This window comes from Molossus molossus, unplaced genomic scaffold, assembly GCF_014108415.1.
Source record: "Molossus molossus isolate mMolMol1 unplaced genomic scaffold, mMolMol1.p scaffold_m16_p_1, whole genome shotgun sequence".
Taxonomy (NCBI): domain Eukaryota; kingdom Metazoa; phylum Chordata; class Mammalia; order Chiroptera; family Molossidae; genus Molossus; species Molossus molossus.
The window spans coordinates 81,404,871-81,421,266 of NW_023425344.1; the positions used below are offsets into that span (position 1 = coordinate 81,404,871).

The following is a 16,396-nucleotide window of genomic DNA, read 5'->3' on the forward strand; positions in this document are numbered from 1 at the left end:
GTTTATGAGGTACGAGACATGTCAACACAAACATTATCTCGATTAACCTTCGTCAAAAATTTTCAAGAAAAGAAATTGTATTTCAGTATTTAGCTACATGTGGCTAATGGCTACCACATTGAACAGTCCTGATATGGACCATTTTCATTATTGCAGAAATTTCCATTGGGCAGGACTATTCTAGGGTAAGTCAGGATGCATAATGGAATAATGGGCAGGGGAATTTAATGATGAGAGACTGGCTAAGGGTAGCCACCAGTTCTTTGCAGTTAATGTAACGAAAAGAATGGTAGTCTTGCATTCCACAGGACTGAATCGACTTGCATAGTTACCAGCTGTATGAGTTTGGAAACTTCCCAGAGCTTCAGTTTCCTAATTTGTTAAATGGAGACAAACAATTTCCCCCAGGCCTACTTCCCAGGGGTAGTGTGAAGATCAGTGCAGACAACAGATGAGAAAGTATCTTGTATAAGGCAACATATACTCAGATATAAATATTATTCTGAAACCTGGTCCTTTGAACTAGTTCTCTAAAAGAACACAACTCTAAAATCTTTTGTCCAGAATTCACGTCCAAGTTCTGCCACTTATTAATTTTGTAAGTTTGAGAATCAGTTTTCTTTTTCTGTAAGACAAAAAATATTTACATAGATATTGGAGAAGTAAATAATATATATGTGGGAGTTATTTGCAAACTATGACTCACTATAAATGTAGATCGATATGATGTTTAAAAAGATAAATGACCAATTTAATAACTGTTTACTTTCTATCACATGATCCTCTCCGATCTTCACAATACTGGCATACATATCCCAATAAATTGCCTTGAGTAATAACTACTATTTACTGAGATCAGTTCTATATGCTAGATACTTTTTGAAATGTTTGACATGTATTGCCTCATTTAATCTCCATACAACTACATGGGTATGTATTATTATTTTAATTTCATTTTATAGATTATAACTTCTCTGAGGTTCAGATAGGTTATATTACCAAAGGTATGTGCCAGAGCCAGCATTTGAACTTGCACATCTACTAAAAGTCTGCTTGCGGTCTCTATGTTCAATTGCCTGTGTATATAAAGGACTGCCATTCATTTATCCACTCCTCAACCCATTTCAATTTCCCTTACTAAATATTTATTGCCCAGTTCTCTCAGAGTTAATAAATATAATCAAATTTCATAAATAAAAATACATTTTAATGAGACAAAATAATTTTTATAAATTTTACATGTAAAAATAAACAAGTAAGAATATCTAAGAAAATTCTGGAAAAATAAAGAGTAAATAAGGGTAGAGAGTTGCCCTAATAGATATTAAAATACATTATAAAACTTTATTAATTTAATCAGGGTGGTGATAATGCATGAATAACAGCCAGATAGGTTATAGACACAGAATAGAAAGTGCTGACTGAGTCTCAAATATGTTTGAGACATTAGAATGACAACTGTGAGATTTTTAAGCTCATGTTGGAGAAAATGGGTTACTTAATAAATGGTGGTAGGTAAAAACAGGAAGCACCTAGAAAATAAACTGAAGTCTCATCCCATAGCTTAAATAAATTAACTTCAGATGGATCTAAGTTTTAAATAACAAACAAACATTAGTAAGCCACTAGAAGAGTGTGATTCAATTTAATCTATCTATTTAGAAATTTTATGAAGTCTTGGTACAAAAATTGGTACTATTTGTGTGTGTCTGTGTGTATAAACATGTGTCCTGAAGTACTGAGAATTGTAGCACTTGTTATAGGTTTTATATGCCCAGCTTCATTTTCCTGCCAGAAACTCATGATGCCTGAACTTGGTTCCAATTTTCCCTGCACCTGTAATTGTGGAATAAGAAACATTAATGGGTAATCCATACAGAAACCATCTCAAGTGATTGCAAGCACTTAGAGACAGCAGATATTTCCTTCTAAAGTGTTATTTTTTCTTATTTTTTGAAAAGGAATAAACACTTCTAGTTTTCAAGTACGACTGTTAAAAATCACACAGGAACTTTTTAGCCTTTCAAAATGTTTCCCATCTACTGTCACACACACAGAGCTTGGAAGAGATTTAATGGAGGGATTTAAAGCAAATGGCATTTGCAATCAATGAACAGCTCAGATGTAGCAGGCGCTCCTGACTGCAGGTACAGCCCGAGTGGAGCCACGTTAGCAAGAGGGAACAAATGGCTGATATTTCTTTAAGCTTCGGTGTTTTAATTAGAAGTCTTTAATAATAATGTTATTCATACTTATCATGAATTGCAGGTGCTTTTTTCACTTTGTTTTGATTTAGTTCTTTTCCTTTAAGACAATGGGGCTATGAAAGACCCAACTGGATATATTTTTTATCATATCCTAATGGGTTAAAATATTTACATAATTTCAGAAATATAAAAAACATATATGTTCTAAAGTGTTTATTGATTTATCTGCAAAAATATACTCTTCTCAAAATATCTTCATGAAAAATAGTTGGTAAATAATCATAAATTTCTATATAAAAGTGCTTACAATATGTTTCTTTATTGAGGAGATAGGTTGTGAGATATGACAGAAACTTCCAAATGTATTCTATGGTTCTTGATTTTCATTTCCCTAGGAAATCTACTACTAAAATATTAGTTTTTACACCTGCATAATAACACATATTTTGAAAAGAAAGTAGAATACACAAGATATGTATTTTTAAAATACAAAAACAGTTTTAAAGGAATATATAGTTTTATGATTAATAATATAAATAATATTATTATGACAAATTATTGGGGAAAGATGCATGAAATAAGTGGAAATGTGTCATAAAGGCATGGAAATGAAGAGGGACACATAAATAAGTAAATCACACTGCATTATATACAAACTTGTGCACTTACATTATTTATTTATTTATTTATTTATTATTTTCATTTCTCACAAGAGAATACTTTTCTATTTATCATCAGATAGAGTGGGAAGGAGGGAGAGAGAGAGACAGAGAGAAACATCGGTGTGATAGTGCCACATTGACTGGTTGCCTCCGCACGACCCGACCAGGGCAAGGGAAAAACGGTGACTGAGGTACATGCCCTTGACCTGAATCAAACCCACAGCTCATTGGTCTGCAGGCCGACGCTCTAGCCACTGAGCCAGATCAGCTAATTATAGATAAGATTCTAACTCAAATAAGTATTCAATAACTTATGATTCAACATGTGTGGTTTACTTCTAGATATTTAGGAAACAAGATGATATTGTCAAGACTGAAAAAATTATCCACTCATCTATTGATGGACACTTGGGCCATTTCCAGATCTTAGCAATTGTAAATAGTGCTGCTATGAACATGGGGGTACATATATTCTTTCTGATTGATGTTTCAGGCTTCTTAGGATATATTTCTAGAAGTGGAATCACTGGGTAAATGTCAGTTCAATTTTTAATTTTTTGAGGAAACACCTTATTGTTTTCCATACTGGCTGCTCCAGTCTGCATCCCCACCAGCAGTGTACTAGAGTCCTCGTTTCTCCACGTCTTTGTCAGCACTTGTTTGATGATTTGTTGATGGCAGCCTTTCTGGTAGATGTGAGGTGATACCTCATAGTCATTTTAATTTGCATCTCTCTGATGATTAATGACGTTCAGCATTTTTTCATATGTCCCTTGGCCATTTATATGTCCTGTTTGGACAGGTGTTTGTTTAGGTCCTCTGCCCATTTTTTAATTGGATTCTTTGTCTTCCTTTTGTTGAGTTGTATGAGTACTCTATATATTTTGTAAATTAACCCCTTATCTGATGTATTGTTGGCAATTATGCTCTCCCATATAGTGGGTTCCTTTTCCACAGCCCAAGTGTCCATAAATAGATGAGTGAATAAAAAAGCGGTGGTACATATACACAATGGAGTACTATGCAGCTGTAAGAAAGAAAGATCTTGTATCCTTTGAGATGACATGGAGGGACCTGGAGAGTATTATACTAAGTGAAATAAGCCAGTCAGAGAAAGACAAGTATCACATGATCTCACTTATTTGTGGAATATAATGAAAAAAATAAGGTGATGAACAAAATAGACCCAGAGACATAGAAGCAGGGTTCAGACTGACAAACTGCAGAGGAAGAGGTGGGGGAGGCAGAAGGGAAGAGATAAACTGAAGAATTTACGCATATAAGCATAACCAATGGACATAAACAACAATGTAGCAGGGGGCAGGGTGGGAACAGGAGGAGGGTGTCAAGGGGAGAAAAGAAGAAACATCTGTAACAAAAATAAATTAGTTAAAATTATATAGTGGCTAGATTTTATATAACCTTTTCTTTTAACTTATAAATGAAATAGTACAGATTTAATGTGTATTATTTTGAGATTTTGAAATAATACAAGTCACAATTCTCAGTACATGTCAGAGATAGGAAATTACAAAGAAATACACTACTAAAATATTTTATAAAATAATTTAAAATTCACTAAATAATGGACATCCATGAACAATTGTTATGTAGATGTCAAGCATGTGAAACACCAACAAGATAGAGAGGTATAAAATATGACCTGTTAGACTGAAAAATAGGTTTTTAAACAACAATACTGTAATAGTGGATTTATTGAGAATTTTAAATCTTAAATAATATTAAGTACATAATAAAATGGTACAATATTTTTAAAGGAATCTGGTTATATGATTAAACATTTGACTTGTGTATCTCTTGACTCAGCATTCAAAATCTTAGGGACTTTTCTATAAAGATTAATTACATATTTTTGTAAAAACAGGTAAAACAAGGGTGTTTTTTGTAATTTTTTTTTATGTTCTTAAATTTATATAGTTATGTATTTATTTTCAGCAATTTATTTCCACAATGTGTTAACAATGTAGAAGTATAAAATAAATTAAAATTCTCATTAATGTCTACTGAAATCATATTTCTTACTATAAGCAGGGTAATAATTTGGAAAATATGTTTATCAGAGTTTTCATATAAGTGTATTCAGTTTTTAAAGAAACCATTATTACAAGATGCCCAGCAGGTGTGGCTCAGTAATTGAGTGTTGACCCATGCACCAAGAGGCTGATGGTTTGATTCCCGGTCAGGGATCATGCCCAGGTTTGGGGCCAAAGCCCCAGTGGGGGCATGCAGGAGGCATCCAGTCGATGTTCTCTCTTATTGATGTTTCTTTCTCTCTCTCCCTCTCCCTTCCTCTCTGTCTAAAAATCAATAAAGAAAAAAAAATAATAAAATAGAAATATTATTTGTAATTTGCTTTCTCACTGAACAATGCAATTTTTTTCTCAACATAAATACATGAAAATTGAATAAAAGACTGAAAAAAATTAAAGAGCACATTTGATTTATTTTATCAAAACATCCTAAGTATGAGATCTATTAGCACTCTTTACTTATTTCTTCCTTACACTGCATTTTATTTTAATCCAGAATAGCAATAAGGCAAGGGATTCTTGAAACTTTAGGTTTTGATAAGATCAATCATTCTAGAACACATTTTTTTTGAACTACAAATGCATTTTAAATCAACCCTACACTTACAGATTTCCTGAAGGAGAGTGTTGGCAAAAAATATTAAGCAATTACCACACACACTAAAAAGCACTAACTTTGTAAAGGACTTGGTGATTGTGTGATACTAATTGATATTTTATATTTTGCTACTGGGGGAAGATATTCTTATGTAAAGTATGGGCATCGTTTAAGTTAACCACTTTGTTATATTAAAGGGACATTATTAATTCAACATGCATATTTAAATAGACATATTTAAAGCCAATGCATGCATAACATACAGAATTTTAAAACCTAGAACATTTGCTGTAAATTGAGGATATGTTTGGTTGTGCTATGAGGTATTCAAAGTGCTTTGGAATTATAAAATACATTATATAAGAAAGTTAAAAAATTTTTTTTTATTGATTTCCAGAGAGAGAGAAAGTGAGAGGGAGAGAGAGATAGAAACATCCATTAGAGAGAACATCAACTGGCCACCTCTTGCATCCCCCCACAGGGGATCTGCCCGTAACCTGGCATGTGCCCTGACTGGAAATCGAACCGGCAACCTCTTGGTGCATGGGTTGAAAATCAACCACTGAGCCACACTAGCCAGGCTATAAGAAAGTTTATTAATGTACTTGCTAACATTGTTTTGGAAGTCTAGTCCTATACACGTGACTCAAATGTTGGTCCATTCTACAGATTGCCTCCTAGAGTTTAGTAAGCTGTTTGGAGCCATAGAATTTCAATACTGATGTTGAGGTTCAACAGCCTAATTTTTATAATAAAAAAAAATTTCTAGAGGTGTTAATTTATGTATCAAGACTCATATTTAGTCTTTTTAATATTTGGTGCTGGCTAGACCCAGTAGTATTATTTTCACATTGAATACATATGTAGACAGGACATATGGAAGGATCAAGTGGGGATTGTTAATGATCTGAATATTTCATATTAGTTTACTTTTTAGACATGCTAAATTCTATATAACTTAGACATATTTATTTCTACTGGCTGTTCTTTGAAGAATTTAATCTACAGGGTTTGAAATTAAGTACAATTCTTAAAGATTGTGGGAAAAAGAGAAATGAAAGCAATGTTCAATAGTGCAAAGATTTTCTCAGTGATTTGTCTCAAATTTTTATTTATTATAGTTCATGTATATTCAGAGCTTAATCAACACTCATTATTGTTTATTGCTAGGAGGTTGTTTCAGCATTGTTCATGGAGTTGTTGTTTGTCCCAACAGTCAGAATAAATTTGCACTGTTGTAATCAATACTCTCTTATCTCTGAAGTCAAATTTGTATTTTCAAAGATGTATTTTCTGGGAGAGAGTATATAATTAAATGAGTCATCAGGGTAGGATTTATATCTTTGCCCTAAGTAGACATATTAAAATATAAATGTAGCATGATTACTAGGAATAACTCTATTCCAAACCATACTGAACAATATTTTAATTTCAGATTTTAAAAAAATAAGAGAAGAGCTAACTATAATTTGAAATTTTTAGAAAAAATTGAATGTTACTTTTGAGATGCTCATAGTTATACTAATAAGCGACTGTGAAGGAAATCTAAGGATTAGGTAACTGATTACAAGAAGTCCATAACATAAATGTCATTTTGTATTATTTTAATCTAGAACACAATCTGATAGAAAGACATATGGATTGAAAAATGTAAATGTGTTAATCTTTTTTTTTTTTTTTTTTTTATCCTCACCTGAGGACATTTTTCCATTTTTTGTTCAGGTAGAGTGGGAGGGAGAGAGAGGAACAGAGAGAGAGAGAGAAACATCGATGTGAAAGGAACACATCGAGTGGCTGCCACCTGCACCACCGACCAGGGCCGGGGACAAACTGCAACTGAGATACGCGCCCTTAGCGGGAACCGAACCCGGGTCTCTCAGGACCGCAGGCCGACGGTCTAACCGCTGAACCAAACCGGCCAGGGCTAAATGTGTTAATCTTTTGAAATATTCTAGAGGGGTCACACCCTGAATTTAAATTGATATTTGTACTTTAAAATTCTAGAGTAATAAAATCAGAAGGAAATATTCATGCCTTACTTCCATCAGTTATGTAGAGCAAAGGCAGAATATTCCCTCTTGCTTTTGTTCCCTCTGGGACTCAATGCAAAAATAAAAAGGAACATTCATTTTTATTTTTTTGCTAGAATAATATTACATGTATCTGAAGAAAAATACTATAATCTACAATTATTAGACTTATTTTAATTGTTCCGGGTGTGAACAGTGGAAAACAGTTAAAAGAGAGAGAGAGAGAGAGAGAGAGAGAGAGAGAGAGAGAGAGAGAGATACCTAAACCAATAAGAAACAAAAGACAGGAAACTAGTAGTAATAGAAAGGCAGAAATTATTCTATAATACATAGAACATTACATCAGTTATTTAATGTGATGATGCCTATCATAGCTATGAGAAAATATCTCCCCTAAGAGTATCTTTCAATATGAGCAAGATGTTTCAAAATGAGGGTTGAAATTAAAAAAGAGAAAGAGAAAACTGTTCACTTAAGATGACAAAGTTATTGAAGTACTAGTTTTAGGATTCTTTGTTAGATGCCAAAAGCATTTTGTCATTTGTGCATTTCATTTTAAGGTGTTTTATTAAAAGAGAAATGAAAAAATATATATATATATATATTTGATGTGGAAATATATTTGTTTTAACAAACTAGAGATCGTAATAAATTGTTAACCAAACACAAGTCTCGTCTACCATTATTTGTCAATAAGAGAGGAAAAACATATGAGTGCTAAAATGGAATCCATATTCTACATTAGATTTTAAAAACCTGATTGATTGTTGTTGTTTGAAGGTAAGGGATTTTAAAACTGTTGGGTTTTTTTAAAGGCAAGTACCCATGTAGTTTGTAGTTAAATAAATAAATGAACCATAAATAGAATAAATAATAATTGGCATAATTAGCATGACTCTCCTATCCTTGAAAAATCCTTTCAGATTTACATGAGGCACACATCAATCGAGCGAGGAATAGGGAGGAAGATGGCTGTGATTCTTTTTAACTCTACAAATTTATCAAAAATCTCCCTCACTGAGTCACACAATGGTAGTCTGAATAAAATCTTAATTAAAATCCTAGTAAAATGTCAGTATAGTAATTTTAGAGGATTTGTTCTTTAATGTTAATGTTCAGAAATAGGCTCTATAATGTCACCCAATAAGTTGTAGAAGAGTATTAATGCAACTGTCATCTTTTTTTTAAAAAAATTATTTATTTATTTTTGTTACAGATGTTACTCCTTTTCCCCCACTGATTCCCCTCTCCCCTTCCCTTCCTGCCCTGTCCCCAGCTTTGTTGTCCATGGCCATTTTTCATGCACACATGCATGTAAGTTCTGTGGTTTATCTCTCTCCCACCACCCCCTCTTCTGGGGATTGTCAGTCTGTACCCCACTTCCACGTCTCTGGGGACTACCCCATTCCTCAGAATGTTATGTTCATTATATTCCACAAATAAGTGAGATCATATGATACTTGTCTTTCTCTGTTTGGCTTGTTTTGCTTAGGATGACACTTTCCAGGTCCCTCCATGTCGTCTCAAAGGATAAGAGATCTTTCTTTCTTACCGCTGCGTAGTACTCCATTGTGTATATGTACCACTGCTTTTTGATCCATTCGTCTACTGATGGGCACTTGGGCTGTTTCCAGATCTTAGCGATTGTAAATAGTGCCGATTGGTGTTTCAGGCTTCTTAGGGTATATTCCTAGAAGTGGGATCACTGGGTAAATGTCAGTTCAATTTTTAAATTTTTGAGTCAACACCATATTGTTTTCCATAGAGGCTGCACCAGTCTACATTTCCACCAGGAGTGTATTAGAGTCCCATTTTCTCCACACCCTCACTAACACTTGTTGTTTGATGATTTGTGATGGCAGCCATTCTGACAGGTGTGAGGTAATACCTCATAGTCATTTTAATTTGCATCTCTCTGATGATTAGTGATGTTGAGCATTTCTTCATATGTCTCTGAGCTATTTGTGTGTCCTGTTTGGAGAGGTGTCTATTTAGGTCCTCTGCCCATTTTTTAATTGGGTTCTTTGTCTTCCTTTTGTTGAGTTGTATATGCACTCTATATATATTGGAAATTAACCCCTTATCTGATGTGTCATTGGCAATGATGCTCTCCCATACAGTGAGTTGCCTTTCCATTTTGATGGTTGTTTCTTTTGTTGTGCAGAAGCTTTTTAATTTGAAGTAGTCCCATGTGTTCATTTTCTCCTTTGTTTCTGTTGCCTTAGGTGATGTATCAGTGAAAATTCTGCTGCATATGATGTCTGAAATTTTGTTGCCTACATTTCCTTCTAGGATTTTTATGGATTCACGGGTCATATTTAAGTCTTTTATCCACTTTGAGTTTATTCTTGTGTATGGTGTAAGATGTTGGTCTAGTTTCATTTTTTTGCATGTAGCTGTCCAATTTTCCCAATAACATTTATTACAGAAGCTGTCTTTACTCCATTGTATGCTCTTGCCTTCTTTGTCAAATATTAATTGGGCATAATTTCTTGGGTCCATTTCTGGGTTCTCTGTTCTGTTCCACTGGTCTATATGCCCATTCTTCTGCCAGTACCAGGCTGTTTTGATTACAGTAGCTTTGTAGTATAACCTGATATCTGGTATTGTGATCCCACCTACTTTGTCCTTTTTTTTCAAGATTGCTGTGGCTAATAAGGGTTTTTTTTTTATTCCATATGAACTTTTGCAGTATTTGTTCTAGTTCTTTGAAATATGTCATTGGTATTTTGATGGGGATTGCACTGAATCTATAGATCGCTTTGGGTAGTATGGACATTTTAATGATGTTAATTCTTCCAATCCATGAATAGGGTATGTGCTTCCCCTTTTATATATCTTCCTCTATTTCTTTTTTCAATGTCCTGTAGTTTTCTGCAAATATGTCCTTTATTTCTTGGGTTAAGTTTATTCCTAGGTATCTTAATTTTTTTGCCGCAATGGAAATGGGATTGTTTTCTTAGTTTCTCTTTCTGTGAGTTCTTCATTTGTGTATAAGAATGCCATTTCTTTACCATGACGTTCATTTTGTATCCTGCTACTTTGCCAAATTCATTTATTAAGTCTAGTAAATTTTTGATGAAGTCTTTGGGGTTTTCTACATATAGTATCATGTCATCTGTGAATAATGACAGTTTCACTTCCTCCTTTCGAATTTGGATCCCTTTTATTTGTTCTTCCTGTCTGATTGCTGTGGCTTAGCCTTCCAGTACTATGTTAAATAAGAGTGGCAAAAGTGGGCATCCTTGTCTTGTTTCTGTTCTTAAGGGAAATGCTTTTAGTTTTTACCCATTGAGTATGATGTTGGCTGTAGGTCTTTCATATTTGGCCTTTATTATGTCTAGATATGATCCCTCTATTCCCACATTGCTGAGCGTTTTTATCAGAAATGGATGCTGGATTTTGTCGAATGCCTTTTCAGTATCTATTGATATGATCATGTGGTTTTTATTCTTCATTTTATTTATGTGGTGTATCACATTTATTGATTTGAGAATATTGTACCAGCCTTGCTTGCATCCCTGGGATGAATCCCACTTTGTCATGGTAAATAATTTTTTTGATGTATTGCTGGATTTGATTTGATAGTCTTTTGTTCAGGATTTTGTCATCTGTGTTTATCAGGAGTATTGGCCTGTAGTTTTCTTTTTTTGTAGTGCAGTTTTCTGGTTTTGGAATTATGGTGGCCTCATAAAACAAGTTTGGAAGTCTTCCTTCTTCTTGAATTTTTTGAAATAGTTTGAGGAGAATGGATGTCATTTCTTTTTTGGATGTTCGGTAAATCTCCCCTGTGAAGCCATCTGGGCCTGGGCTTTTGTTTGCTGGGAGAGTCTTGATTACCTCAATTTCCTTAGTTGTTATAGGTGTGTTCAAGTTTTCTATCTCTTCCCGGTCCAGTTTTCAGAGACTGCGTGATTCTAGAAATTTGTCCATTTTGCTTAGATTGTCCAATTTGTTGCCATATAATTGTACATAGTAGTTGTTAACAATCTTTGTATTTCTGTGGTGTCAGTTGTTACGTCTCCTCTTTCATTTCTGATTTTGTGTACGTGGGTTCTCTCTCTTTGTTTCTTGGTGAGTCTAGCTAAGGGTCCATCAATCTTTTTACCTTTTCGAAAAACCGCTCTTTGTTTCATTGATCCTTTGAACTATTTTTTTGGGGGGGACTCTATGTCATTTATTTGTGCTCTGATCTTTACTATTTTCTTCCTTCTACTTGCTGTGGGGTTTTCTTTTTGTTTGGTTTTCAGTTCTTTAAGTTATGAGGTTAGATAGTCTATTAGATATTTTTCTTGTTTCTTGAGGTAAGCCTGTAGTGTTATGAACTTCCCTCTCAGAACTGCTTTCTCTGCATCCCATATATTTTGTGTTGTTGTGTGTTCATTTTCATGCAACTCTAATCTTTTAATCATACATACATGATGGCTATGCAGAAACCAGATGGGGGCAGAGAGAGGGGGTGAGGAAAGTTTTCGGAAGGGAGAGAAGGTGGGATAGATAAATGGATATTAGAAAATTATAGCACATACTAAGAAAGATGCCATTCTTGGGATCAAAGAAGCTTCTGGAAGACTATAGAGTTAATCAGATGCATTCTGTTCAATAAAGGACAAAGATAGCTAGAACTGCAAAAATATTGTAAACTGGGACTCCACTGAAAGTGAAATTTTAGAAGTTTCTTGTGGAGTAAATGAGAATACTCTGAACAGGGTAATAAAAATGTCTTTCTGTAGGGAAGTGACTTGTATAACAGAATGAAATTGCACATGCCTATTGGCTTATAGAATATAAAAAAGAAGTAAAAGAAAAATTGGATGAAAAGAAAGAAAACAAGACAAGTAAAAGTATAAGCAAAGCATGAAATCATATTATACAGTATTAAAGGCAATAAGTAGGTTTTCTCTCATACTGATTTGCCACGATTTACACAAATGCTTGGAAAATTATATAGAACAGTACCTTTCTTTTAGCCTTTAGCTGCTCATGATACTTATCACAGGTATCTCCTGGGATCTCTCCTCCCCAGAGAGTGATTCCAACAATGGTATATGTGATGCCCATGATGAGCAATGGGAAACAGTACACCAGTATAATGACAATAATATGGTACCTGAAATAAAAAACAAAACACACATGCTGAAGAACATATTCAGATAAAATAGTGGGACTTTGAATTCATTTCATTTTAAAGCATAATTGAAAATGCTAAAGAATACAGGGTGTCCCAAAACATGTATACATACTTTGAATGATCATAAAGGCAGTGTTAATTAAAATACATTTCATACTCAAAATGTAATAGAATCTACAATTTTGTGTGTATACATTTTTGGGGACACCCTGTATTTCCACACTCTCTGTGTCCTCATTTCACAGATCCATCAATATCCCATGCTATTGCCACCTACAGTTGTCCAAAAACTACCAGTTGATCTTTGTCAGTCTTTATACACAAAGACATAGCTAAGCTGCAGTGTTCATTTAAACTACACCTGCCCCCATCCCCACAACCTTGCTTAGAGGTTCAGTGTAAATGACTTTCTTCTACTTGGTAATTGCTGAGCTAATTAAATGTGTCATCAGACGAAAAGGGATGGGACAGAATAAACAAATCAATAGACAGATATTCTCTCCTGTCCATTGTAAAACTTCTATATATTCCCATGATATGATGCATATTTGAAATAAATGGATAGAAAACAGTTTAATAACAGTTGCTTGCTTTTTCTTTAATAAAAGCTTCTAATGTTCATTAAAAATCTGGACTCTTGGTAGAACAGAGTTTGATAAAATGACTGCTTTAAAAATGATCATTACATTTGTATTATTTGTTATTTTTAAAGGGAAAATTGGTCACTAAATAAGAATTATATTGTAATAAAATTTAAATAATCAGAATAAAAAAACCAAATGCAAATAAATTGCACAATTTTTTCCATTTGCTTTTCTTTTTAAGAAATTTTAAATTAAATTTATTGGGTTGACATTGGTTAATAAAATTATATGGGTTTCAAGTATAATACATAATTGGTATAGATGGACATTTCCTTCCATCACCATGTATTTGACCCCCCTTTACCCTTTATTACCTTCCTCCACCCTCCTTTCCCTCTGGTAAGCACCATACTATTGTCTGTGTCTATGATTTTGTTTGTTTCTTTGTCTTGTTTGTTCATTTGTTGCTTTCAGTTTTACATCCCACATAAGTTAAATCATATTGTTCTTGAATTTTCCCTCTATGACTCATTTCACTTAGCATGATATTCTCAAGATTCATCCATATTGTCACAAATGGCAATATTTCATCTTTTACTTTTTAAGGTGGGTCCAAAATATGAAATGTCAAATTCCATCATATAACATTCTTATTTTCTTTATAACCTAGTGTTTAAATTTATTTAATGGTAAAACAAAAGAACACAACCAAGAACCTACCAGGACTACACTTCCCTTCAACCAGGCTTCTTTATTTTTTTATTTTTTACTTGATTAATTAATTTATTTTTGTTACAGATGTTTCTCTCCCCCCCAACTGATTCCCCCCTTCCCCTCTCTCCCCGCCCTGTCCCCAGCTTTGTTGTTCATGTCCATTGTTCATGCATTCATGCATATAAGTTCTCCCCCACCACCCCCTCTTCTGGGGATTTTCAGTCTGTACCCCACTTCTACGTCTCTGGGACTACCCCATTCCTCAGACTGTCATGTTCATTATATTCCACAAATAAGTGAGATCATATGATACTTGTCTTTCTCCGTTTGGCTTGTTTTGATTAGGATGACACTTTCCAGGTCCCTCCATGTATTCTTAAAGGATAAGATCTTTCTTTCTTACAGCTGCATAGTACTCCATTGCAATTCACACGTTTGGCCTTTAGTTCCTCCCTTCTCATGAATTTCTCAATTAGTAATCATCTTGCCCTCCCTAGAATATTGCTTTCATCTCCAATGAATTTATCATCTCCTCTAGGAAATTCTCCAGAGCTGCTCCATGTAGAAGTCATTACATTTTTTCAATTACAAATCTTTGTAAGTGACACCAAATTATTGACTATATCTTATGTATTATAATATTTTTATGTGTCTGTCTTCCCAAATAATGTGTGAGACATCGAGGGAAATGTTTACATCTTCTTTGTTTAATGTTGCTCCCATCCTACAGTTCCTTGAGTGTTCAATAGTTGAATTGAAAGTCATACTAGAGAATTAACTTACGTGAAATGTTGTTTGGGACCTTCTGGCCATTGAACATAGCAAAGAGTACGGCCCGGCATGACTTTGATTCTGGAGTAAAGACACTGAGGGAAGGCAAGTAGAAATGCTAGAATCCAAATACTGCCAATGACAATCTTGGTTGCTGTGGCAGATAGTCTGGGTTTCAAGGGATCAATAATGGCCATATACCTACATAAAAAACAAAAACAAAACAAAACCATTTTGTCAGTCTCTTGTTAGCAAAGTTTAAAAATTAGTTTCAAAGGAGTTTCAGTGGCCAGGGTTCTCTCTCTTCCAGTAAACAAATTGACAAGGACTTTGCTTGTGTTGAGGCAGCATAAAGTAATGATTGTGACATAGTCTTTGGAATCAGACAAATCCAGGTTCAAATCCTATTTTGTCACTTTTTTAGCCTTTTTGAACCTCAGCTTCATTATTTTAAAAATAGAAGTAAAGAACATCTACCTCTTAGGGGTGAAGCCAAGATCAATAAAAATAATATAAGTTGAAAAGCCTTGATTATTTGGTGCTGTGCCTGCACATTATCAGAATTTATAAATGTCTGCTGAATAGAACCGGAAAGGTGAATGATCAGTACCTCAAGACCTCCATTTTTCCTTCTGTAAGCTTAGGTTTTTAAAACAAAATTCTGGAGACAAAATGGATAATACCTAATCTATGATTGATGAAGATGAAGAACCCCTCTGAAGCATATCATCATTTCCGTCTAAAGTTTGAAGAGACAAGTCCAGGATTCAGATAAAGATGAATAAATCAAGTGTGATTGAGGCTGTGCCTTCCTGTTACCTCCAAAATTGAATTCATACTACATCATGAAAATCTTCATAGTATCCATCTGTATAACTATATATAATTTTTATAAAAATACAGTTGAGGCTCTGAAAAACACACGTATGATTTTTAGAGTGCAGCTTTTTTGAAAATTATTAACTCTCTATATATGGTAACCAAAGTCAAACTTTATTCACTTAGTAAAATAGTAACAATATGTCTGGGAGAGTCAAATTCCAGTTTTAAATTGAATAATTGTCTAATTACCAAATTCTGGCTAATTGGGCAGAAAATAATGTATAACAAATTAATTCTATTTTAGCATTTCTAGCAATAAATCACATTATTTAAACTGTTTTATTTTTGAAAATCTTTTGGCTATTTTGTGTTTCTCAAATATATATTGATTTATGCAAATTTTCAAAGACAACACTTTTATCAAAGAGTGAGTATTATTTAAGCCAAAAACATTTTAACCTTAAGAATATTTTAAAATAAAGATAATTAACTAATTTGTTTATTGCTTTGTGATTTTGTAGTTATTAGACAGTAGATCTTAAGTAAACATTAGAACTTGTCTATATGCTATTCATAATATTAACTTTAGTTGTAATTTACTTAAAGCAAATATTCTTTTTTTTTTTTTTTTATCCTCACCCGAGGACATTTTTCCATTTTTTGTACAGATAGAGTGGGAGGGAGATAGAGGAAGAGAGAGAGAGGGAAACATCGATGTGAAAGGGACACATCGAGTGGTCACCATCCACATGACCAACCAGGGTCGGGGATAAACTGCAACCAAGGTACATGCCCTTAGCGGGAACCGAACCCGGGTCTCTCTGGA

The 16,396-nt window shown here is 33.9% G+C and overlaps 1 protein-coding gene across 1 annotated transcript in view; it reads right to left on the reverse strand.

Annotated features, from left to right (window-relative positions):
- Positions 1 to 16,396, reverse strand: part of TACR3 (tachykinin receptor 3) — a 69,785-nt gene that overhangs the window by 32,270 nt on the left and 21,119 nt on the right. The window contains exons 2-3 of the mRNA XM_036277794.1: positions 14,761 to 14,949; positions 12,508 to 12,658 (exon numbers count right to left, since the gene is read on the reverse strand). Of these exons, the coding sequence (XP_036133687.1) occupies positions 12,508 to 12,658; positions 14,761 to 14,949 (340 nt within the window). The remainder of the gene's footprint in view (positions 1 to 12,507; positions 12,659 to 14,760; positions 14,950 to 16,396) is intronic.